This window comes from Buceros rhinoceros, unplaced genomic scaffold, assembly GCF_000710305.1.
Source record: "Buceros rhinoceros silvestris isolate BGI_N320 unplaced genomic scaffold, ASM71030v1 scaffold15339, whole genome shotgun sequence".
Lineage (NCBI taxonomy): Eukaryota > Metazoa > Chordata > Aves > Bucerotiformes > Bucerotidae > Buceros > Buceros rhinoceros.
This window is the reverse complement of record NW_010431109.1, coordinates 34,246-61,631: the sequence shown is the minus strand read 5'-3', so window position 1 is coordinate 61,631 and position 27,386 is coordinate 34,246. Positions and strand designations below refer to the sequence as shown.

Sequence of the window (27,386 nt, the reverse complement as noted above, 5' to 3'; positions counted from 1 at the left end):
TGCTTCTGTTGGGGTGCTTTTCGTTCCTGCCATGGTGTGTCTCATGCTCAGACATGCATACATTGCCCAGCAGTCTAAAATCCCCATCTAAATTTACTGGTATGAGAGACCTTAAACTAAGTTGGAATGAATGGGAGGTTGAGCAAAGAGTTATTTTTGTTGGTTTTTTCAGTGCTGTAGCAGATGCAAGGAATTATATTAGCTCACAGATCAGTGCTGTTTATGCGCATCTGGGCTTTTGCAGGAATGAGGAGAAGTCAGCAGCATGAGAGAAAGCAAGGCTGTGAATCGTGGTTGGGTTACAGTCAGCTCTAGAAGCAGCACAATTGTGTTCTCAGGGTTGTGCTAGCCTGTGCTTCAAAATGTGGGTATTTGGTGGCTTTTTCCAGTAGGGACTGTTTGCTCAGGTGTTTAAGCATTTATCCAACAGTCTCTAACTGAGAATGAGACCTCTGAATTCTGCTGTTGGATTATGAACGGGTGGGACTTCATTGCTGTACCCCTTGACTGACGAGACTGAAAGGCCTGGTAATATTCGTTAATGGGAGTTTGGGTGTAGTTCCCTGCTACTTTAGCCAAAGTCAGGGATCCCCGGGGATCACCAGCTCCCATAATTTCTTCCCTCTAATACTCTTTCTCTCTCCCAGCAGCACATCCCTGTTCCCTCCCTAGTACTGGTGTAGTTCGTGTAACCAAGTGGTGAGCCACTGCAAAGAACCAAAATGACTCAAAAATGATCACGTTTTGTTGGCTAAGCTGCTTATATTAGGTCACGCTGCTGTGGAATTGCACTGCAATTCCTTATCTTAAAAGCTAAATCTCTTGGACAAATAACTGTATTTTTATGCTATGTTTTCTTACTCGAGTCAGGATTTTGCGTAATAAGACACAATAGAAATCAGTCTCATAACTTGAACGCATATTAATAATAATTATGCTGAATGTGTTTTTTGAAATGTGCAGATGTTTTCCATTTAGATTAGGTCCTTTTCCCTTTCTGTGGGAGCTTTAAAATAAGTTTTAAAATATGTATTTTTGGCAACTATAATACAAATTCTCCAAAAAGATTAAACCTTACTGTAAAACAGATTGCAAAACAAACTGCACATTCTCATCCTTGTTGTTTTGTTGTGTACAGGACCCAAAACAGTAACTCTGAGGGGCAATTCACTCAATTTCTGATGATTACTAAAAGCCTTATTACTGTTAATTTTAGCAGAGGTATTTTTAGCTGCGGTATTACCCTGCTACTCATAAAACCAAGGAAAGAAGAGAGAGGCAAAGGCATTTTTAAACAATTGTCTAGATAATAAGCAAGAGAAAAGGAAACTGCTTACTTATGAGTAAAAATTGACCTTGTAGGCAGACTTGCGTGACCAAACTAGTAAATTAGACTATATAATCAGTGTGGGACTGAGCCTCCAAAAGAAGTGGTGTCAACCACTGCCAAAAATAATATGCCTGTTTCGTAAGTCATTAACAAATTGGAGGCAGATAGTCACTGATTAGCTGTATCTGGAAAGAATTGGGATGCTCAGGAAGATTGGATTAAAGTTGAGGCTTTTATTTAAAATACAGTGGTCCTAGTTGCTGTAACCTTAGTGAAAGAATTGAGTAAAATCAGAAAATCTGACTAATCAAGAGTTGAAGATAAAATAACTATTGCTGATTAACATGGTTTATTAAAAACAAATTTAATCTAACGTTAAAGTGAGTTTACAGATTTGTGGTTGACCCTTACTGAAGGTGAAAAATAACACACTTGAATTCATACTGTTCTTTTAGAAAACTGGACCAATGAAAAAACAAAGCAGGCCTCCTGTGTTAGTTTAGAAAATGTGATTTAAAACATGGATTTCTGTGAGGAATAATGAAATAGCTGTAGTTTTATGGTATTTCAGTTTTTTTTTTTTTTCAGCTCTGTAATGTTTAATATCTTTATCAATGACTTGAGGGCGATACTTTTAGTGTCCAAATGTCATGGATGAGACGCGGTTTATTTTTTGAATGAAGTCCAAGAAGACTAATGGCATATTGTATAGAAGTCAAACCAGTGGTGAAATGACATGCCGCATGATGACACTCAGGATGATCCGCTCCACGAGTTTCCCCGGCACTGGGGTCAGACTGACAGGTCTGTGATTCCCTGGGTCCTCCTTCTGGCCTTTCTTGTAGATGGGTGCCACATTTGCCAACCTCCAGTCAGTTGGTACCTCCCCCAGGTACCAGGACTGTTAGCCAGGACTGTTGGTAAATGGTGGAAAGTGGCTTGGTGAGCACTTCCACCAGCTCCTTCAGCACTCTTGGGTGGATCTCATCTGGCCCCATAGACTTCTGCACATTTAAGCTGTGCAGCAGTTCACTTACTGTTTTCTCTTGGATGGAACCTTGATAAAGTTCTCCATCTCCACCATCTGGTTCCAGAGGCCAAGCACCCAGTGATTTGGTCTGACCATTAAAGACTGAAGCAAAGAAGGCATTGAGTACCTCAGCCTTTTCCTCACCCCCAGTCACTATTTCTCCCATTGCATTCAGCAAGGGATGGAGAGTCTCCTTAACCCTCCTTTTGATGTTAAGGTATTTATAGAAACTTCTTCTATTGTCTTTTATGTTAGCGGCCAGATTAAACTCCAGCTGGGCTTTTGCCTTTCTAATCTTCTCCCTGCACAGTCTCACAGAATCCTTGTAGTTTTCATGAGTGACTTGCCCCTTCTTCCATAGGTCATAGTCCTTCTTTTTCTTCCTGAGTTCCAGCCAGAGCTCTCTGTTTAGCCAGGCTGGTCTTCTGCCCTTCCGGCTCATCTTGCAGTTCACTGGGACAGCCTGCTCCTGGACTTTGAAGATTTCCCTCTTGAGAATTGTCCAGGCTTCCTGGAGCCCTTTGCCTGTCAGTACTGCCTCCCAAGAGACCCTGCCAACCAGTGTCCTAAAAAAACCCCTTAATCTAATAATGGGTGCTTAACAGAGGAATGAGAACTGTTTTATTTGGTACCTTGCAGTAGAAGCTCTGAGAAGTCCAGGGCTGTCAGAGCAATTCTGGACCGATTGCATGTGTAAATTCAATGCTGGCAATGGCCAGTTGTGGGAGCTTTGGAAAGATTAATTGTGTGTTAGCATTCAAATGTAAACCATTAAGCATAATTTCATCTTAGGTAGAAATCACTCAACTCTAAAAAACAGTACTTTCATGCAACATGAAAAAGCCGAGACAGCTGGTATTGGTAGAAATTTTTACATAGGCAGTTTCTAGCAGAAGACTTCTTGATGTCCTCGGACCAGCTCTTTAAGAGCTGGAACAGTGGCCACACTCCAGCCATCAGGGTTGCTCTGGTGTCAGAAGACACTCCCGCTGCAGCTGAGATGGCTTCAAACAAACTGGACACACAAACCTTCTCTTGCCCTGGATAGATGTAGTTAAATGGCTGGCTGGTCATATGTACGAGCCATTAATGTACAGATCAGTCATGACAGTCAGTTCACTTTTTGCAGCTGTGTGTCTGAAGCTATTCTTTATTCATATGACTGGCAAATACAGACATATAAGTAGTGAATAGTGCACGAGAGAGAAACATGAGGGATAGATGCTATGGCAGCTACTCCTCCTTCATCTGCCACACTTCATGGACTTGTGGACTCTTATTCCCTGCATGCTTGCTTTGGAGTATTTTTTCCCTTAACTTACTACAAATATTTAAATGCAGGAATGTGGCAGTTCTTACAGTTGCCCTAAATAGGTCAGTGAGCATGACTGGGCTGGCGGTTCTGTTGTGGAGAATGACAGGCATCTGTGGTAGAAGACTAAATCCAGAAAAACCGAGGTGTAAATCCAAGCTCAGTTCTTCAACTCGTGCTAGTTAGCTTTCTGTATTTTCCCAGATTGCTTCCAATTGTCATACAAACTGGCGCCAGCATTCCAAGATTCGTGTTCTTGAAAACCATCTACTTATGAGTGCACAAAAGGAAACTGTTGAGAAAACAGAAACAAACCTGCTTTTATTATTCATATTCCAACCAAAATAGAACCTGGACGGAAGAAAGCTAAGTGTAGAGAAAAACTGCCATTTCACCTTATCAATCCACAGATATAAACTTATCAAGCAAATTGTGTAAACTGTATACAGCTGTAGGGATTTCTAAATAAAAGACAGTCAAAATTGGCTCAATGTAGATGAGTGGCACTTTTACACAGTTTTTTGTGTAGTAGATATGTTATGGAATGGTTATGCTCTCTGAATTTAAAAAGGTCCTTTTGCCATCCCCCTGTAAAATGGTTTTGGAACTGGAGTGATCACTTTCAGTGATAGTTTTACTCTAAGATAGTAGTGGCGTTTCCTGATCCCTGTGGAGAGAGATCGCTCTTGTCTACATAAAAAGGATCTATTTTTGTATCTGATGCATATATAGGGACATTGTTTCTAGGTTATATTCTTCAGGGTGTTCCCTAGTAGTTTTGAGTATTTTTGAAATACAAATGGCACTATGTGTGATCAAAACAGGAGGTTTCTAGATACACAGCTTTTCACTGAGCTGTGTTAAAATGTCACTGACCAAATTAACCTTGTTGGCCAGGAGAGGCTTTTCCCCGTGTTCTGCGAAACAGTCAGGCCAGGAAAGAGGAACAAAGGTAATGCTGTGGCCCTATGGTGCTGAATTGCAGGCGTGAAAATTTGTAGAACTATCGATGGAGTAAACCTGTGGGTTTTTTGATGTTTGGCTACTGCCTGCGTGTGCCATTCTGGTACCAGATAATTGCACTCTCCTTCGCAAGTTAAGTTCTGTGAATTTTTTTTTCCCCCTTTAGATCTTGCTGCTAGATCATTCCTTGGTAGTACACTGCCAGCACTTGAACAAAGGAGAAGATAGATGAATATTCCTTTTTCCTTCCCTTTCCCTGCTTCCAGCTGTTAAGAAAATATTGTGGTGGGATATTACTTTTTTTGGAGTCAGTCATGAGTATTTTTTTCTTTTTTTAGTGTTCAAAGGCACTGAAAAGTAAAGTAATTTCTGAATTACAACTCTGTCTAGCCTATTATGCAGAAGAAAAAAATCCCACATTTTTTTAATTTGCAGGAATTAGTAGTCTCCTCTTAAATCTATTCAGTTATTTGGAGCAGACTGAATATGCATTAGAGGAGGGAATGGACAAGTACAATCTGTTTTTATAGATGTGTCTTCTAAAACTGGGGGAGAGGGGGTGTTGGAGTCATCTTTCCAGTGTGTTTCAGATTCTAAAATAAATATGGCATCACTCATCACTGCTAAACATGCTTTATTTAAACAACAGGGACACCTGAAACTGTGCCAATGTCTGTATTACATTTGCAAACCTAAAGAATGAGCTGGGGAAGGGATGGTACTTAGAGAGCCACCATCTCCCCTCAGGGCAGGGGCTGTTGGGTGACGTGCTTCAGTGGATCACATGCGTCAGTAATTGTTTGAAGATATTTCCTTTTCGTGCTCTTTAATGTTCTCTTAGTGAATAGTCAAAATATGTCTGGTAATACATTCACAACCTGAAAGTTTCAAAGGTTACTTCCACTCAGTATTTTAACTAAGACGTGTTGAGAGTTTGTAAGCGTGTTAATAAATCTAGATTTACCATTTCAATACGTTTCTGCTGTATGCTGCTGATTTGTTGTCGACACATGTTGAACTCAGTCTTTTGACTAAACTGTATCTCGCTTTTTCTGTCCAAATATATTAGTTTACATTAGTCTGATCTGCAGATTCCTAGCTTTCTATTTCTCAGGTATTGAGTCTTGTAAGCTCACCAGGCTGGATTGTCGGTAGACCACATAGAAAGTAATAAAACAGATGAGGAAGAGTAAATGAAATCCCAGGCTTTAGGCAACAGACAAGAAATTATATTAAATAAGCTTGCTTCAAGGCAAACTTGAAATAAATTGAAAAGTAAAGGTTTGTGCATGTGTTCCTGTGGTATATGATATATCCAGAGCAATTGCTTGGCAAGCCTGGTCTACTCTTAGTAGGAAATATTGATAAAAATGGATAATTTTTATCAGAACAAGAGGGTAGTTTGTGCAGGTTTTTATACATTGTTGAGCGTACAGTTATTTTAAAATGAGTGTAATATGGTGACAAAAATTATTTACTATTTATCATGAAACATCTATTTTTTTAATACAAAAGTTCAATTGCTGCCAAATTGCTCCAGATTCTGGGTATTAGTTTTTAGGTGGCATATCCGGTGAAGGACATGGTTAATCATTTAGTTGTGAAGTATACGTGCTGGAAAGGTAATTCATGGAAAACTGAAGGAAAACACCTGTATTATATTTAAATATTCCAATGGAGTTGCATTTTTATAATTTTTTATTGGTTTATAGTTACAGAGGAGTTTTAGCTAGATATTGGTGTTTTATCTGTTGCACATTAGAACCATATCATTGACGTTACTCAGGTCTTCTTTGGCTTTTATACGTATCATTGGTTTTGCATTTTCTTCATGTGTATTTTAAATTTCATGTTGGCCTTTGTAAACCATATAAATCACTGCTGGTTTTGTCTCGTTAATATTTTCATAGCCTGAATAGTCCTCTGTTTGTTCTAGACATGAGGTGAGTACTTCACAGGATATGATAAACTTTATTTTTTCCGTAGAGTAATATATCAGATATGTTCCCTCTGTTACCATCCACTGCAAACTTGAGTCCAAACCTCCTGTACTCCAAGGATTCATGTCTATGGGATGTTCTAAAACAACTGATAAATAGTATTATAGGCTGGGTTTGGGTTTTACTTTATAGATTTGGTGGGGCAGAATTATCATTTAAATCCTAAAGCTGATTTGAACACTTTTGATGTTTTACGCCTCCGTAATCTTTCTCTGTGGGTGAGGAGTTTCCACCTGATTGTGTTTCCTACGAAGCCCCTATGTTGCTGAGCTGGTGAGGTACACCCTGGGATGTATGGACTGGCACGGAGCCTTACATACATGTTGCTATAGTGAGCAAGCAGAGGCATGGGCATAACAGACAACGACAGTTTGCCCAGAGATTTTACTTGGAAATCTAATATTTCAATTTACATGATTTGCTGTTAGCTGAAGTGAGTAAGAAAAACAAACATGCAAACATGCATCAGAATTTCAGAATGTTGCCTCACTTCTAGTGAATAAATGGGGCTGTATGATGTTTTTGTTAACTATTGCTGAAGCTGCGATAGGTGTGATAAAGTGAATATTTATCCAAGGTCATCTTCTGTAGCATGTTAGAATTCTTGTTCTGTGTTTTCTTGCATCTTCACTTTATTTTGACAACATAATTATTGAAGAAATTGTAATTTTTTATGTGCTTTTCTGAACCTTGTGTAAAAAAATTAAACTTTAATTTTGATTTATCAGATTATGTTATTCTAGTAGAGACATTATCATTATTAAAAATAACGAATCAAAACAGTCTTCAGACATCTCTCTAATCGGGCCTCAGTCAAACTCTTTGTAATACTTGACCCCATTATATGGCATCACACGAAGGTGAGTAGTATTTCTTGAAATACCGGTGTTTATAACATGATGAGAGGAGGAATGAAGGAGTACAGTATTCTGCTGTATTTATTTATTTTTATTTCAATAATTATAGTAAATGCTCGTTAGTCCCAATCTACCTATAGGTGCATATTAATTTACCGGGAAGTGTTTGTGCACACATGGATGTGTCCATTACATCATACATGGAGTCAATATATTTGGGCTGTTAGAAATTTCCTATCTTCACAGGACCTTGTCATCAACAGAAATAGTAAAATGTTACTGCTTAGAGAGGCCTTTATTGCAGAGTATGTTCTGTATGCTGGAATACTATGTTTTATTTGGAAACCACATTTCCTGTTTTGATCTTGTTATATGTGTCAATCTGCATGGTAGCTCGCATCTGACTTTTGTCTGTGCTTTTTCTCCATATGGTTCTTTACCTTCTGTCCAGATTGATTCTGAGAGCTATAATCGATTTTCACAGACTTTCTCTTTTTCCCAAATATATCCAATGTGATATGTGCAGGCAGGCCCATTATCAAGATGGATCATGCAGTGCTCATGGAGAGTAGCAGAGCATGACTGAAAAAAAAAAAAAAAGAAAAAAGAACATAAAAGTTACTAGCTAAACAGTTGCTGTCTTTAGTCTTAGTAAGGGAAAATGGCTCATTCCTCACTGTTGGCTTTTCTCCTTGAGCCAGTAAGAGCTCCAAGACCTGCTGAGGTGGACTGCAGCTTTGAGCGAATGCCAAGGAAACCCATGTTAGCAGTTGATGTTGTCTGTTAGGTACCCTTAAAAACACAGTTCAGAAACATTCAACAAGATCTCTTGCATCATGGTTTTCTTGCAAGAAATCAGAAAATAATCTGCTGAGGGTGTATTTTACACAATTATTTTCATTGCTTTTAATAGTAGATGTTGCTAAATTTCAGAATTCACTTCTGCATTTGAAAACTGAAGAATCAATTGTTAATATTTTACTGAGTATTCAAATAATAAATGTCCTAACTTATACTTTTAAGCATATCCTCAAAACTGCATATGGCTTTAGTCAGGAAGGTTTTTTACCCTAAAACCGTTGCCTGAATTGACAATTATAATTTTATGTTTGACTTGTTAGTCTTGCGAATCCAGAGCCCCATCACCAAGCTAGGTAAGCTCTGAGTGACTGAGAAAGAGGTGTGAAGCTTCAGAGTCATCTGAACCAGAGCTAATCACCCTAGGCTAACTTTGCAAAGAGCAGCAGATGCTTCTTGTAGAGTAGCTGTCTCAAACTGGTCAGGTAAATTGTATTTTAAAATTATCTTTTACAGTCTGTTGACTAAGGAAAGAGCTATTGAAATATGCGGTGTAGGTTCTTAACTGAGATAACATGAATTCATACTCAGTTTGCACTTCACCTGCCTCTCTCTGCATCTGACATGTTGCTGTGTGGCTAAGCAGGCTTTTATGGAGACTGAAAATTGGTTTTGAACTTATGTCAACCTCTTATGAGGTCTTTGTGTCTTTGCGAAATGCCATTCCACTGTTTAGTGAGTGAGAAGACCTCAGCAGTGTTCTGTTACTTTTGGTCCATTGTCATCCTTTAAACTTTGCCATTTTGGCTGGGAATAGATGGTATTCATTTTCTGAGACTGTTCATGTATTTTATGAACTACGCTATTTATGAATATTTCTTCCTTGAAATCTTCTATTTCATTAGACCATGGAAAACGTGACAAAGCCAAGATTTTCACATTTACTAAACAGCATATCGGCAATGAATTTTAAGACCCGAGAAGCTGAAGAGGAGAGGGCTTTAGCAGAAAGAACTTGAAAGGTGACATAGGATTTAAGTCTCAGTTTCAGCTGACATTAGAAAGGAAGAGCTCTGAACCAATGTTACCGGCAGTCCTGTCAGTCCGTTTTGTTTCTTCTTACTTCATGTTTCAACACAAATGGATCTATAAAAGAGGTCAGGAATGAATATCTGGAAATGCTTATTTTGGATAGCATGCATGAATATCCTTAGACCAAACTGATGGCAGACTTTCTTTCAAGATACAGTAGACATTTCCAACTTTTCATACTTGGAAGACAGCAAAAGATAGTGTTTGTTTTGGTTGGCTTCCATTCTTCCTGAAACAGTTACTCTAGCTATTTGCCTCCTCAGCAATTTGACAAGCTATGGTGAAGGCAAGAGAGGGAATGAACCATAGATGTAGCTGTTATCGCAAAATGTGGGATAAGATACGTCATTTGTGCCCCCATGGAAGGTGGCCTAGTATCGGGGACAAACCGTGCCACCTATTGACTGTACAGGTTCTCTTAGAAATGTTTGCCTTGCACTAGCAGGTCTGCTTTGTGCACAGAACTACTTCTCCCCTTTTTCTTCTGGTGCTGGGACAGATAGAGACTCAACAACTGAGATATTAGCACCAAAATAATATCATCTAACTTGTTTCAGTCAAAGGGACATTGCTGATGTGGCTTGTCTAGTAGGAAGAGGCCCAACCCGTTTGGCTCTAGTGAAGAAAATGGCTGAGTGTCAGCACAGGAGACAGGGATGTCCGGGTCGTTTTGGTGAAGGACCATGTAGGAGTAGCTTATGGAAGTAAATGAAATAAATAAACGTAAGTTTAGTAGAACTGAGAAAAAGCAGAAGTAGTGATGGAGATTTACAGTTTCATGTGTATGGAAAGAAAAAGAAAACAAAACAAGATATCAGAACTCTTTATATAGAAATGATACGTACTGCTAACGCAGAACAGGATTTCCAGTTCTGTAAATGATGTACCTCTTGCAATGTTATAATTCTGTTCAGTTAACTGTGACGGACTCAAAACACACTTTGTGTGCTGTCAAAATGTGTGAGCTGACGCAATATTAGCAAAATCCTTTTTATTCATAGAATATTAAAGATGAATGAAAAATGAGGCTTTAAGATTTGAAGTTTATGTTATCTTTGTTGTTTACTAGGTGAAGGAAAATTAAGTTCGCATTCTTAATATTATTAGTTAATAGGAAAACTTTTTTTAATGTAATTTTCAAAAGAATATGGCTTTGCTCTTCTCTGATTTACTTTGTTGTTGTTGATTTGGTGTTTGATTTTTTTTATTTTCTTTTTTTTTTCTTGATTTCGAAAGCTGGATGACTCCTTCCATCCAGACATTTCAACTGCCTGTCTTAAATGAAATTTGGAAATGTAGGTGGATGAAAATAAAGGGAGTGATGTGTTTGTTGCTTTATAAAAATGGCGTGGGAAAGTTTGATGTATTCAAAGTGTTTGAAGTACCTGAAGCACGTGCTTGTCACACTGTCTTGATTAAGCTGAAGAAGATGATTTATTAAGATAGCTGCACTCCTGGTAACTTTTCAGGAAAAAAGAAAAGAAAAATATCTCCAACTTTTTAGAAAGTTTCATTGAGTCTAGACTTATTTTTAGGGTAGTATGTAGGCTACTGTGGGTACTATTTTGGCTCTTCTGAAATATTATTTTTTGACCATCTTCTGTGATTTATTGTAAGCACTTACTGCTGGACCTTCAAGTAGGGTCCAGCATGTCCTCCCTTGTGTTTTCTGAGAGCAATAAACTTTGAAAGTTTGGTTGTGGTAATCTTATAGCTTCCAGTTTCCATTGTCCGTCAGCTACATCTCAAAATGTAGCATCAAGGGTATTGTTAAAGATTACTTTATGTGTAACAGACATGCAGAATGAGATTTAGCCATGTAGCTGCTTCAGTTCATGAAGAAAAAGTGACAGTTATTAACTGTGTGGGAGCTGTTGAATGTCGGTAGTGTAGAGAGCTTAATTAAAAAAACCCTTTTGCAGAAAGTTGATGTCAGGGGTCTCAGGAGATTTCTTGTTAAGCGGTCTGAAAATTATATGAGTAAAATACAAGAGAATTCTCAGATTTCTTTGCTTTCTGATTATTATTTGTATGTTAAAATATTGATGATTATATGTAGCATAATCTGCTGAAGTCCTATACATTGTTGGATTCTTCAGGGCTATTGTTTCCTCAATAGGCAAATGATTAAGTTTTTCAAGAAATACCACTGGCATGCAGACAACCATTTGTTTTCAGTTTTACCCTATGAAAAAGTTATGCATCCTAAAATTGTGTCTGATGATACGTTGCTCTGAAACCATGGTTCTGAGCGTCTCCCAAGTTCCAACTCAAATTACAGGTATTTGTGGAATTGGTATTGTCCCTCTCCCTGCAGACAGATGTTAACATCAGGAGAGTTCTCTGAGACCGTTAAACATACTACACAGTATTTATATTGCTGTGTATTTTATTTTTCTTAAAATACACAGAGTTAGGCCTCTCTGACTTCCTTACAACTCTGCTAGATACGGTTCTGGCAGCGGGTCATATGGTGCATGCTAGCCTGAGTCAGTGCAGCAGTACCATCTTAGACATTGTGTTGATGCTCTTTTGTTGCAAAACCATTTATAACCTCCTGAGGAAAAGACAGAAAGTAGTATTCAGTGAGACTAACGTGATATGTCTACAGAAGACAGAAAAATTCTTAGAGAAAGGAGAAGGCTGTTGTCTGAGCTCTGTTAGTGGGAAACTCCACTTTTCAGAGTTTGTCAGGATTGTCCAGAATGGAGCTTTCTCATGGGTGGTTGGGATTTGTGACTCCTCCTAAGGGCTTCCTCAGCCCAGGGCATCCTTCAGCCACTGTTGAATTTATACTGTCTCATGAGAGATGAGGGGGTTTTGCTCTTATTTAATTTATAAAGCTCTTTCAGAAGATAATTTTCAAGCCGAGGAATTGGGAGAGTTTTTTAGCTTAGCAGCACAACCAAAAAATATATAGTGAAATACCTGTAACTATTTATGTGCAATTGTATGTTTCTGTCAATGGAAAAAAAGACAGGTTATAGTCAGATGATGAGGAGGAGGAGGAAGAAGAGTTAGAAAACTCTGGTGAACTTTACTTAAAATTATCTAGGGTCCTTCAAACAATTAAGGATAAACTAAAAATTTCAGGGACGGTTTGTACTGGCTCTCCCTACAAAACTTTCAGGCATCTGTGGGAGATGTAAATTAAGAGTTTTTTTAAGAGTTTTGCAGTAAAGAGCAAATAAAGTGATCACTGAAGTATGTTAGCCTAGGTATGTTACTTGTCTCCACTTAGTGTTCATCCCCGGAATACAGCTGCCTCTGTATTCCACCCATGATGACTGTGCCCTCTTCGTACAAAGCATGCCTTTATTTTCAGATTGGCACAAGTCATGCAGAAAATGGATCTTTCTGTGCTTTTTGTTTTGTATAAATTAAGGAAATTCCAAGATGAGAATTTTTTTCTCCTTCCTCCTGGTAATCAAGTGCCTTAGTAATGACCTGCCTGGCATAGCTACTTGATGTAGCAGTTAAATGTGGGTTTAAAAGAAAGACCTGATGCATCCCTGTGGTGGTGGTACACAAGCATGGTACTGGGAAAGTAACTTTAGTGCTATAAAGATCAGCCTTAAAAGGACTTAGTGATTTTAGTTTTGAAGCTGACTTTCAGTTAACAGATGTTGGCACAATTATATGATTAGGATTGAAAAATTCTTTAGGTTTTTTTTTTTCTCTAGTGTAAAAATTTGACAAAGAAACTTGCTAGCTTTGGAGGCAGGGGTTTTTTCTTCATAAAACCCCACCTAATCCAGTCCTGAGGAAAATGCCTGCTTTTCTCCTTATGAATAATGCGTGGCTTGTGCCGCAGATTCAGTGATGGCAGTTCTATGGTATTTGCTTCTAATATTTTACAAGTTAGGCTGGTCGGAAAACCACAGCTTAAGCTGGTTTACCTGAACGAGGTTCCAATGGCATTTATATTTCAGGGAATGACCGTTATTTTTTGCTCTGTCTTTTAGTAAAGATGTAGTCTGGGGTACGCTTCACTGCTCAGCAGTATTCCCAGGTCTTTCCTAACTGGAAACTGCCATAAAGAACACGGTATGCAGAGCACATTTTGCTAGATTCTCCAATTAGTTTTACTGCAAGAACTTTTTTTTATATCAGTGAAAAGATGGAAAAGCTTTATAATTTTTGTGTGTATCTGTTATACTGTGTAGTGTAAAGGTGAGGAGTAGGAACAAAAGTCTAATTGCTCTGAAAAAGATATAATTAGTCTGATGTCTGATGTATTATTGCCTTTAATTTATAGTATTCAGTGCAAAGTATGGCAAAACATACAGTTAGTGTAGCTGTACTGTGGATTACTTGTAATTTTCAGAGCCAATTCAGAAGAGAAGTTTAGGTGTTGCTGTGAATTCCAGGTTGTTAGGAACGGAAGAGTCAGTTTAGAAAGGAACTTCATTAGGCACATGCTTCACTGATGGGCAGCTGGCTGTAACTGGTATTGTCAGTTTCAAGTGCTAAGAATCTTGAATTACACCTAAAAAGCATGAGACAAACTTTTGATTTCTAAAAAGTATTTAATAATTTCCAGTATTTTGGATATAAGCTAAGAGAGCGACTCAGATGTATGAAACAGACTCAAACCAGAAGACTAACACTGCTACCCACCCTTGCACCATCAACGGCCCTTGAGCTTTCACTACATTCCACAAACTGACTTGTGGACACAAACGCCAGTGCATTGCCTGGCCTGAAGGGCGGACAGCAGAACAGACTCTTGAAAACATCTTGCCTCTTGCTGCAGGAACTTTCCCTCTTTGGATTTTGCGCTTAGTACTCCCTTGCTAAGGACGGCTTGGGTAGCTCGCGCTGTTTTGTGTGTGTGATGTATGTTTTTAAATATTGCCCTTAGGGGGGATGAAAGGTCTTTAGCTTTGCATGCTCATGCAAGGGAATGAGTCTGATTTCTTGGGAGGGCCCTTGCAGTACCCATGACAAGGGAAGGAGGGATGCTGTGCGAGAGGGCAGGAGGGATGGTGACCGCTTGGCATGCAGCCCCCTCTCTGCCCACAGCCCCCACACACTGGGGCCTTTATACAGTGCCACATACGTGTGCCGGAAGGAGCCCATGGAATGTCCTTGGCACAGCCTGGCTTTGTGCAGTCTCTTGCTTGGGGACAGGCTGTGGTAATTTCATAGCATGTTAGAAAATTCCTTCATGAAGCATTCTTTCCAGACATTAGAGTGATTTCTTATTTATTTTGTTGTTAAAGTTTGCTGGAGCTGACAATTTTTCAGCTGGGTAAAACTGTCTGCACGCATGGGAAATAACTAGAATATAGGACAAGGAGCAATGATTTTAAACTAGAAGAGGGTAGATTTAGGCTATATAGAGGAAAGAAATTTTTTACAATGAGTAAACACTGGAACAAGTTGCCCAGAGAGGTCATAGAAGCCCCATCCCGGGAAACATTCAAGGTCAGGTTGGACAAGGCTCTGAGCAACCAGATCTTGTTAAAGATGTCCCTGCTTACTGCAGGGGGATTGGACTACATGACCTTTAAAGATTCGTTCTGACCCAAAGCATTCTGTGATTCTATAAGCAATGGGGTTCAATGCGCAGTGAAAGCTACAACTGGTAATTCCTCTTCAGGTTAGGAAATGAGTAAGCTTCCTGAGCAGAAGGAAAGCAAAGGGTATAAAGGTCAAATTGACAGATAAACAACTCTATGAAAGGAAAGAACAAGTTGGATTGGATAAGTCAAGCCTGTCTGTAAGGAGAAATAATTGAAAACATCTAGTGTAGCTGTGCAAAACTATAGGATCACTATGCACGTACGGAAGAGAAGATATTCCCTTTAGTTTTTAGCACAATCTTAAATTATTTTAAACAGAATTTGAAATAGTGTAACTTCTTTTTTCTAACATTAGGATATTGCTTCATCAGAGTATTAATATTTATATTTTTAACTGTCTCAAAAATGCATAATATTCTTTGCTATGAATATTTTTCCAAAGAAATTGTTCCCTTCAAGCACTGTATTTACAACTGATGTCAAAGGAACAGTATGGATGTATTACCTTTTAAATTTTTTACTATCTTGACTATAGGTCTAGAATTTTGTCTCAACTCTTTAAACTCATGTCCAATGTGTGTGTTTTTTCCTTCTTTATTTATACCTAGAATTGTGATGCCCATTTTTTGGCCTCCTGTTTTGGAGATCCTGTTTTGGCACCTTTTTTTGACATAGTCTCCCATGGGGATCCCCTGGAGGAAAATGAGGTGAAAAGAGAGGTGATGTCCTGTATGTCAATACCTGGCTGTTGGGGGTGTCCAGATACAGCGTTAGCTGAGACTGTCAAAGATGAGGTCTCTTTCTTTGGGGAGAAACAGAGAATAAGGACCCTTTTTTATTGGGCAAGAGGCCCCTTGCAGTTTGCAAATGTGTAGACAAAGGTCTAGTCTTTAGATAGGAGAGGCCATGATCTCTTCTTAGTAAGTGTGTCATGGGGCCAGTGTAGTTCAAAGAAAACAAAATTTAAACAAAATCTTCAGCTCTCTGATTACGAAAGTTCTTTTTGTAAAATACTCTACCCTCAAACCCAGTTGGCATCAGTGTTACTTGGAGCATTCAGCACATCCAAAATTCAGTTAGCATCTGGAAACAGAGAATTTGTTACACTTTTTAAGGGCATCATCCTGTATTTCAGACTTCAAAATAAGCTTATACAAAGAAAAAAAGGCTTCCTAGTCTAATATAAATTGAAATCTTATACATTCTTCCTAATACCATAAAAAACACTTTGCAGCTGTAAGCAGTTCTTGCAGGACAGAAAATTATGATTCAGCATGTTAGTGCTTGCAAACCAAAAATTTAAATGAATGCAGATTGATGACTGGGTAATTAGTATTGATAGAAACTGAAGTTAAGTCCAAAACATTGTGGTTTTTTTTTTTTTCTGACTGGCTAACTCTTTTATTAGAAAAAGATTCACATCGAGTGAAATTTCAATCTTGTGGAGCAACAAAAGAAAAAAGTTTGAAATGTCCAGCTTCCCTGGAGAGCAGAAATTTCCCTATGCTGATCAGCCCTCCCCCAGCCTGTGAAAACTGAAACAAGAAGTTGTTTACAGAAAGACTTTACAGTGTATTAATATAAGAAAATATTAACACTTGAAAAAGCAGCAGCATGAAATGTGTTTGGTATCTGGCATGTGGCATGTCTATATCCCAAAGCTTCTGATGCCCTATAGAAATGTAGTTCTCCTTTAATTTTTTGGCTGTGGCTCTAATAAGAATCATTCCCCATTGTAGAACTGAAGGATTTCCACACTTTCTAGGGGGCACTGAGAGATTCTGGATGCTCTCTACTGCCATCTTTGTGGGTGGAAAGGCTTAGTGTCTTGCAGTTCTTGACCTCAAATTTCCATGAAGCCGTTCACTGAAATATGTCTCGGTGCCAAGCTTGAGGGCAGATGACATTTCAGCATGTTTATTCTCAACCGATGAAACCTATAAGTGTGCAGTTTTCTGTTTCTCACTGGTTTGGCTTTTGTAGCTAAATTAGAGCCAGGTGCACAGCTCGAGCCTTGCTTGAACTTTGATGGTTTGCTGATCTCTTTACTATAAGTGTGCACAAGTGAGATGGTATAAACGGCTTGCCTTTTTCTTAAAACCCCAAAGGTCATTACAGTTTTAATACGCTCAGGTGGTGCTTCAAAGAACTCTTTGTTATTTTACACAGCTAATTCTAAGCAGATCTACATGATATTTCCAGTACCAGAACCTCAATTAAGCCCTTTATTCTTGTAAAACCATAGAGCTTGAATGTACCATATTGCTAAACCTGATTGTTTAAGAACTTTTTTTTTTTAATCCCTGGAGTAAGTGTGTCTAAAAATAAACTGGCATCAACTTCTTCAATATAATTTAATATGCATAACAAACCCACTAATCTGAAAAAAGTAGAGATGTGTTTTGAAGGAGATTTGATTTCCAACAGAACAAAACAAAGTTTAAGCTTTGACAACAAGCTGGGGAACAAAAGAAACCCAAGTCATTGAGGAGAAGTACCTAATCATCATGTCAGCTTGACACACTCGATTGTAGGATGGAACTTTCTTTTCGGTAATCTGTTTTGAAAGCCATGAAATAGTTGATAGCAAATGTTAATCTCCCAAGATGTGTGAACCTTCTACAAAAAACCAACCACAGCAGACCCGGTTTGCATGGTGTTGACCTGAATAAGGGGATAATGTGCTTAAGCAGCTTATTCATTCTTCAGTGCCCTTTGGAAAGGGAGCGGCTTCACAATGGTTTGCCACTCAGGGCTCAGACGTGACCACTGTTCTTTTCACTTGCTCAATGTTTCATTCTTCTGTCTCCGCCACGGGTTTCTTCATACGTTGTTCCAAACAGGACTATAAAGGAACTTTTGGGGGCTATTTCATGTCAAACTGTAACGTCTGTGAAACAGAATGCACTGAGCTGTAAAGGAATTTTGAACTCTGGGTATATACTGGCCAAGCTTTTCATCAGAGATGTGTTGCTGAATTAATTGTTTCTGCTTGCAAGACTTCCCAGGCTGGAAGTTTAAGTATAACCCAGAAACATTTTATTAATTGTTTTAAATATTCCCCATTAAATTCCAGCATCAAAGATACATGAGTAAATTCATGTAATAGTCTTATAAATGGAGTTGTTTCAGAGTTCTGACTTTTTTAGTGTTGCCTGTAGATTTAAATGCTCACAGACATGAAGGTGCAAAAGGGGTATAAGAGCCTACATCTTAGGATGGACCTGTGGCTTGTCCAGCACTTTTTAAACAGCATAACTGTGACCACCGATTTCTCTGGCACTTTCGCAGAATAACTACCTAACTTAAGCTGGTTCCTGGAAGCAATCAGCATGACTCAGTCTTGCCATGAAGAGTTTTAGAAATGTATCTTCAGAAGTCAAAGAATAAAAGGACCAAAGATATCTCCGTGATTATTTTTTTTTTCCATTTTGAGCATTGTTTTACAAAAAGATAAAACAGACATTGTTCAATAAAAAGCTTGTGGAAGTGTGTTAAAAGAGCAAACCAATCTAGGTAGAAGATTCGTGGGTGTTGGAAAGAGGATAAACTACTTACGCTGAATTGGGCCGTGGGGCATGCAGTGTGCTTGCAGAGGACACGAAGTAACAGAAGCCTGCTATCATGGAAAGCTGCGGCAACGGGACTTTAGAAACGGGACTGCTGTTCTTGAGTCCTACGTGATGCTCCTGACAGAGGCTTCTGCCACTCCGCAGTTCTGCTTTCCAAACTTGCAGGCTCAGTCTGGTGGGAAGCTCAAGGCAACTCCCATGGGGTTTCCAAACTTGTCTTAAGATTTCACATTGCTAAACAGCTGCAATTCCTGTGAATGTATCTCCCAGAGTAAAAAAAACTGTCTTTTGATTTGTCAGATTTTCCTGAGGTCATTTGTAGTAACTAGGCAAACTCAAGGGAAATGAAAAAATAATTCCAGAAATAATTCTTGACTACAAAGAAGACCATACAAAAGGGGAAATTACTTTGGAAGATACCTGACATCAAGCTCTTGCCAGCTTTTCCTGCAGTGTGTGGAATAGGTACATCATTATGGTTTTTATTTTGCTGCTAGAATATTTAGAATTACGTAAATACACAGGTAAAATTATTTCAGCCAACAAATATGCTATTTAAATGTGAATCTACTTAGAATTGGTGAAGGGAATGAATAAAATACTTATGTATTATGTAATGACTGCACCTTCATTTACAAACTGATTTTAATTTTGAGCTTTATTCCTTCTCCAATTTGAACACTTGAATTAACAGCTTCTGAAAAACCGTAAGTAATGTAATAGAAATTGTTTTGAAATGGTTATTAATTTGGCAAAAAATTTAGGGAAATTAGCTTTTAATCCTGTTTGGTTCTTTTTAAATATTCTAATCTGATATCTTCATTTTTATGGAAATGGAGAGAAAAGTGAGGGAGAAACAAACATTTCTATCTGCAGGTCTGCATCAGGATACTCCCGGGGTAGGCAGAATACCACCAAAAGTTTACGTTTCATACTGTCTTTAACAGGGACTTGTGACCAGAGGATTTTTCAGTTTTACAGCATAGAAAAGCTGTGGGAAGAATTTAGGCACTTCTCTAAACTACAGAACTCATATTTCTGATTTTCAGCCTGAAGCAGGCTGAACAAGCTTTCCAGACTTTCAGCTTCATGTTACATGGTGAAGGCTCCCTCTTGTAAGGAGAGATAGTCTGTACTTTGCTTTGTGATGTTTCTCTAGTTGAAGCTGGTGTACAAATTTCTGCAGCCTTGTTTGTTTTTTAAATTGGTTTTGCATGAAAAATGTTTAGTCAAGCTCCTGAATGATTCTGCAAGCTGTTTGGGCATGTGTGTCAGGATTGCGCGCTAAATACAACAGAGAAATTAGCTTATTCATTTTCAAAGGCCTGTGAAAAGTAATAGCAAGGAGTGTCTTTCCAGGAGGGTTCCTGGGAAAGCCAAAGTGTTGAGACTGGGGAATTGCTGTAGCTGGAGTGAATTGTCAAAACTGATTGCAAACCACTTTGACCACATTTAGTAATTTGTAAGTTATAATTTGGAAGTACATCATACCAAAACAAGACCTTCCAGTAGCTTGGAAGGAAAAGATCAAAGACTTATTTATGTTTTGACACGTGGAATTTTAGAAAGCAACTCATTTTCTGAATATCAGCTCACCAACACAATTGAAATGGTGGTCTTTGGGAGAGATCTGTGAAACATGATGATAAAAGTAAAGAAAATGGCTTCTTTAAAATGTCAGAGCACTGTCAGGATGTAAGGGGTAAAGAGAAAAGTAGTAACTGAAGCTTCAAAAGGTACTTTTGAAACTTGACTTCCAAGAATAAAATTTCACTTTTTCTCTTGGAAACAGTACGCTTCCTTTGAGACTGGGGTATTTCTATTTCTTCATACAAAAGGGTGTTTCTTTAATCCCTTTGTTGCATTTCTTCAGTCTTTATATAGAGATGGACAAATGGATATGTACTTCGTATGCTTGGGTTAATCCTCAAACACTGTATTGTTGTCCCCTTCTTATTAACTTAGAGTGTAATAGTGTAACTTGCTCATGTAATAGTTCAAACTTGTTTGTTTTTTTTTTTTAACAGACATTGCTGAAAGATCCTTTATATATTGGGCTGAGACACAAGAGAATCAGAGGTCAAGCCTATGATGATTTGCTTGATGAATTCATGGAAGCTGTAACTTCAAGGTATGTAATATATCTGTGCTATTCGTTGGTGAATTCTACTGTGAACCTGGGAAAAATAAAGGTCAGTAGCTTGTGGAAGGAAGACAGAGGTGTTAGGTTCCTGATCATTTTTGTTTTGACCATAGTATTGTATAAGTTTATAATTGCCTGAACTACTTGCCTTTAACATTACAGTTTTGTGGATTCACTGCCTGAGTGGTAAAATACATCTGGAGATGAGTGAACTAGTTTCTCTAACTTCTTTTTATTTTTTTTTTAAATTTGGATTGTTAAGGACTCGCCTAATAGTTTTCCCTGCCTAGCTCTGTGCCTATGTGATTTTTCACTGTGATTTCATATGTGAGATGTCAGCAGCCTGAAACAAGCTAACATACTTGGCAACCACTGCCTCTCCCGCACCAAAACTGTAACAGGACTAAGCTTTCAATGTTTTGGTTTTAAATGTCATGATATGGACCTGTACCAAGTCAGCCCTTTTTCTTGCTTCTTTTTTTCCTATACAGAAAGTAGTTAAATTTATTATTAGACCATGATGCATAAATAGTTCTTCTCACATGTCAAATAACACGTTTGCTCGTATTTTCTCTGTTTGTTAAAATTTTTTGGAGTTCTAGCCCTGCATTCAATGTATATACCTAAAATAGCCGAAGTGCCGGGATCCTTAGCAGAATGTGTTTTCTGCATCTGCATTCCAAAGCTAGGGCTGAGCTGTGGGACCTGGAAATACTTTCCAGCTCCTCACTCTTGGCTTGTACCCCATCTGCATTTTGACTCCATGTCAGTACCTTACCCGGACATGCACAACCTCTCTTCTTTCTGACCTGGTTCCTGCATAAAAGAAACTTGGGCTAGCAGGTAGTACTAATTTCCAGGCCTGAAACATGTGTGACAACACTCTTCCCCATCACACCCACTGGCCGACACTCCCCTGTTCATGATCTTGCTATGGAAGTTGCTGGTTTGGTTCTACCCTATAATGGGTTTCCTCGTCTTCTGAGCGTTCCCTTTCAGATAAAATTGATGTATTTTCATCTTCCTAATAGGAGGTCCAGAGCATTAGAAATTGCTCTGTGCAGCACCTTTTGAGAATCTCTAACTTAACGCATTCCCTAACTCATCCTTTCTTTAAAATGAAGCATAGTTCTTCATGCTGAAGGAAACCATCACAGTCAAAGCGAAGATTATCTCAATAATGTTTGAAGGTCTGGTTGGCATGCCCTTTTTACTTAAACATCTTTAAACACCATAATTTTGAGCAATTTGTGTTTGCCTGACCTTCTGAACTATCACTTCATTCTCAGCTAAATCAGTCATCGTGTGCGGTGGTGTAATTTATTTCATGTTTGAAGGGGGCACTTGCAAATTATAATTCAAACTTTGCATGGTTTACTTGTGAATTGCTTTGGCTGTAGTGTGACATCTTGCATTCATTGTGATAATCATTTGCCAAGGTGAAAAGAAAAGTAATGTAGTTAAGTTAAAGTCAAGTCCATTTGCTCAATAATTTCATAGGTTCCTAAATTCAAATTTGTGTTCAGTGTGTTGCTGGCAGATGCAGCAGTTGCAGCTGATTCTGGTGTGGTGGGTCAGCCTGTTAAAGATGCAGGTCATGATTTGCTTTACTGTGTATTATTTTCCCTTGCCAGCCATTGTGGTGGTCTAGGTAATTGTATACTTCGGTTAAATGCTATTTATCTTTTCCTGGTGAAAGTTTCTCTTGTGTTTTTCCCTTTCTCACTTTTTTTAGCCTTCTGCTGGCAGTTTCACAGAGGGGTGTTTGCTTTGCTAATCTTCGATGCATGTTTGGTCTGTTATGTTTTAGCTTAGTCATATTTATTGTTAGGTATTGCCATGGTACTCCAGAAGAGGCTTTCTTATTTAGCATTGCCTAGTCAATCTTGAGAATGGGACAAGTTCTGGGGAAATCTGTTGTTGTGTTTTCAGTACCATGAAGTATTAATTTCCAAGACATACATTACCTTAAACATCATAAAGTACAAAGCTGTCGTGTATTTTTCATAAGACAACTTTAAAGACAGGCTTTTAAGGTGATGACAAATTTTTTCAAGTTTGAAAACTGTGGTAAATACCTGGTTTAGATCTTTTTCACCCACATAATTCTCCAGAGAGGCCAAATGCTAATAGAAGTGAGAGCCAGGTTTTAGCAGCACTGCCTGGGAACAAGCAGGAGCAGGCAGCTTGTACCAGGCACTGCACTTTGTACAGGCTCTTCATTGGCTTCCAAAGAATCTTCCCAGACATGGACATCATCTTGACTGGTTGTTAAATTTTGAAAATTGAGATTTTTGTAAGCTGACATGACATCATTTATAATGTTTAATGTTGAAACAACACCTTTATACAGCAGTAGATGTTGTGATGTGGAATAAAGAAAATGCTTTATAAAAACCCATAAGGTATAGTTTTATTAACTGCAATACTTGTCTTCTCATCCTCAACCACTATTCACCTCCAAAAAGTTGTTCTTATGAAACAAAATTATTTATGAAAGAGTCAGAATTTAACTACCCCCCTACAACTTAAACCTTCCATTAGAAAAAGATTTTCGTACAGTATGCAGTGGCAGAATGGAACTAGTACAATGTGATTTTTCCCAGATGTGGGAAGGCAGAAACATATGGAAGGTATCTGGATTTCTGTTTACATTAATCCAGTGAACAGCTTTTATTTATTTATGTATGTATACACTTATCTATTCATTTCTCTGGCAGCCAGCAGCTGCCCTCTCTGACTACAGGTGCTATAATTTCTCTGGACATTTCCAGTTGTTTCTTGGTTTTGTGTCAGTGCAGTAATTTAGGGGAACAGGAATATTCTAAATGAAAGGAATGTTTTATAACATAAGAAAAAAAGGATATTTATCTTTATCACTGAAGAATGTAAATCAAACTGTAATTCAGAAACGTTTATTAAGTTTCTGCCCAATGGAGAAATGGGTCATAAAACATTTTATACAGAGAAGTAACATTTTCCAAATGAGAAGTTGTTCTTAAATATCTATGTCTAGAGAGGAAACTCTGTGAGGAAGGATTGCTGAACAAGACTTTGGTAGTTGGGATCTATCCACCACAGCTTCCTGTGTAACCAGATGAAATAAGTCTATCTTTTTATTCCAGTTCCTATTTCTTCCCTACTTGCCTGAGATGATGCAAAGAGAAATATATCAATAGCCAAGAGGTATTAATGTACAACAGTGAAAGGATTTTGTAAATGTTTGAGGGGAAAATATGCAGAATGGAGATGGAACAAGAAATTAAGGCAAAGGAAAAAAGCACCTTTTTAATAACAGGGACTTAAATTTCCTTGTCTGATGCAAAAAGTAGATTTAAAGGGTCTGGAAATTTTTTCGATATTTTGAAGGACACTTCATTTTCACGAATGTGTTAAAGAGAACTCTACCTCGAACCCCTCTCAAAAATGCCAGAGTAGGGAATAATGGCACCCTACCAGCTTGCTTTCTGTTGCAGACCCTCTGCAATGGAAGGTGTTGTTCACTGCGGAGGGACAATACTGACTTGCACCTCTGCTCTGTGAACAGATAGGAAACTTTTAGAAAATTGAAAGAACCTGGTGTAATTCCATAGCTTTTTTCCTTGCCCACATACCACAACCCCAAAGAGTGGTCGGAATAATTATTCTGTTATAAGCTATACTCCATGTACTTGTGATGAGTCAAAGCAGCCCTGTGTCACTGAAATTATCTTTCTGTACGTGCATGATGGTGAGTTTTCAGTTTCACTTCAAGATGCAAATAATAGTGGTGGGCCCTTGAAAAGTAATATCATGTCATTTATGTTCTCTTCTGATCATATTTTAATTAAATCCTTCCCCACTCTCTTTATATGCTGTGATTTTCTCAAGTTTGTGAGCTATAAACCAAGCTGCTGACAACTGTAATTCAGTATGTTCTGTGCTAAATTGCCATGATGTAGTCATTATTCCTTATTTGCCTGATCACATTATTCACAGATGGTAGCAGTGTTTCATTTCACATCATGTGTTACTTTAAAACAGTGGTTTGTGGTAAATACGGTTTATCTAACTTTGAGAACAACTGTGAAAGTAATATATACACAAAGTAAAAATACACAAATACCTTAATAGATGTTCTCATTTAGTAGATTGCATTAGAATTTGTGAATAACTTAATTCATTCAAGCAGCCCTTTCTTGTAGCAAGAAGATATACTGTGAGAAGTTGACACAAAAGGTGCTTGTAGCTGTGCGTCATTAAGGAAGTGGTTGGACCACGCAATGGTTCTGACAGGTTGTGAGTACAAGAACATTGCTGCCTCTGTCCTCTTTTGCACTGTAGTGGTGCAAGACCAAGACTTAAATCATGTGTGGGTGTTACTGTATTGTTCATGTTCAAATGGCCATCCGAAAGCATGCAGGAAGAAGTACTGTTGCAACAACTCCCTCCTATAGCACACTTGGTGACGATCTTTCTGTTCAGAGTTTTGTCCCTCAGTGAGACTTAGACTCTTTGAGTCAATTTTTCAAGTCTGTGACTACCTGCTCCTTATACCATTCAATGAACATTACATTCCTAGTGAAGAGCCCTGTGCACAGCAGGATGGAGAAAGGTGGGTCATTAGGCAGAAGCCCATACACCACCTTGACTACAGTTAAAATTGCTCTTTGAACTTACCTTCAGTTCCTTCCTGTCATTACCTGCAGGGTTCATTTCCAGTCGCTGATGGGTTTGTGTTCTTCCTGAAACTGCTTGGTCCTGGGGCTCAGGCTTCCCTACCCACCTAGACTCCCAGGTGGACTTTGCTTTTATACTGACAGGGAAAAAACATTCAGGAGGATCCTTGTGTTGTTTGCCTATTAAAAAAGGGCCCTCAAAAACATTGTGGTTTTAAAACAGGGACTATTACTTTGAATAGTGGAGAGGTTGTGGAAGAGGAAAACTCAAACAGTTTGATAAGCAGGGTTTATTTTTATTCTAGTTCAAGCAGCTGTGATGGTTTGCTCTCAAATTTTGTGATTGATCATAGTGCCTTGTAGCTATTATCACTTGCACCGTTTAAATTCTCCATAGATGATGCCACCTCTAGGAAGTTTAAGGAACTCGGAACCCTTCCCCAGGCCATGTTGCTGTGTAGGAGAAAAAGAGAAGTAACTTAGCTGTAGAATGTTTTTTGAGATGGGATGTTTGTGTGCTCGTTTGCTGCTCTTTCAGTTGCCAAATCCAGGGCACTCTGAGATGGAAGCAAGAAGACTGGGTAGAAGGCACCTATTTGTGTATATACCAGCAGGCAGGGGAAGCAGGTTAACTAATTCACCCCCAGCATGAATATCCGTATAAACAACACATGACAAAAAGAAGAACATAGGCAAGCAATCTTTCTTTTTGTTACCTGGTGCCTTGTATGCCTCTTCTTTCCTTTCCTGATGATTCATTTGGTGGTTAAATTATGTCTGATCGCTTGAAATGTTACAAATGTACACTTTAGAGACTTTTCAGACACTGTAAGTGGCATAAGGAAAAGCAAATCTGTCAGTGAAGCAAAATCATAGCAGGACAGAGACACACTAATCATGTCAGGTTTATTTGTAGGAAGAGTCCTGTTATTGCTTGTAATGTGAGACCTTAGAGAAATTCCTAGCAAAGATCAGCAGAGGGGCCTTGAAAGAAATAAAACATAACTCATCCCTTAAAGAAAACAAAAAGTAATGAAATCCTCAAACACAGTACTGAGAGGGAAGGCTGTTGTTTTGTTTTTGTGGGACAAGATAGAGTGGGGGAATATTTTTAGTACTTTTTAATACGCCTCTTTTACCAAAACTGATTCTGGAGCTCAGAACTGGATGTATCCATGTTCTAATAATGCTCAGCTATGTCCCAGACTTGCTGCAGTCATTCAAAACCCAACAAGTGAAGAACACACTGTTCTAAAGCTTTTCTTCTCCAGACTATTTTAAGAAGGGATTTTTCAAATGGAAAAGGCCTGGGTAATCTCAGTTACTTTCCTTCCTCTTTTATAGCTCCAGTAAATTGTGAGCAGGACTCTCAACAGAAGTTAGCTGCTGCAACTGTATTGTAAATTGAGTGATTGTTGATTTATTTGAATGATTTGTGCAAGTGTAATGTTTTAACGAGGTTTATGTTGTTGTTACAGAAGTATAGTAGTTTTCCAGGCCATCAGAAGCAGCAGTTTCGTTCCCCTCCCACCCCCCCGCCTTTGGAAACTTAATGAAGTAAAATATCAAATTTTTGGCTGCTGTTCAGAGCAGAATTGTAATAAGATATCTGTCCCTATTATCCCAGCCTTGTCTCTTTGTCTCTCTCCCATTACAAATCAAGAATTATTTCTATCTAGATTTCATCTCTCAGGAAAACTTTCATTCACTGTCAGTCTGGCAAATAGGATCGGGTACCTCAGTGCTTCATCCCCCCTTGGACCTTTACCTCTACCAGACAGCGACATGTCATGCTTTAGGTTTCCCACCCAAACTGCATCTCCTTCCATGTGAGATTTCTGATCCATGGCAGCAGATCAGCTTGTGCCTGTAGGTGCCTCTGCTGCAGCTTGCAGTCTGGGGATGCAGGACACTCACAGCAGTAGGACTTTGGTAGCCCCAGATTTTGCAGAATGCAGCAAAATACTGCTAAGATCAAAGTCAATGGTGTCTTCCTGGACTGAACTAGATGTCCTACCCTGCCCAAACCAATACTGCCCTGCATGAGAGGGCCTGGACCAACCGAGGGCCGTAGTCATCTCCCATCTATGAAAGACTTAAACC

At 38.6% G+C, this 27,386-nt stretch overlaps 1 protein-coding gene across 1 annotated transcript in view; it reads left to right on the top strand.

Moving 5' to 3' along the window:
* LOC104499765 (NADP-dependent malic enzyme-like) overlaps positions 1 to 27,386 on the top strand; it is a gene marked incomplete at its 3' end in the record, with an annotated part of 91,200 nt that overhangs the window by 33,870 nt on the left and 29,944 nt on the right. The window contains exon 5 of the mRNA XM_010143318.1: positions 20,510 to 20,613. Within this exon, the coding sequence (XP_010141620.1) occupies positions 20,510 to 20,613 (104 nt within the window). The remainder of the gene's footprint in view (positions 1 to 20,509; positions 20,614 to 27,386) is intronic.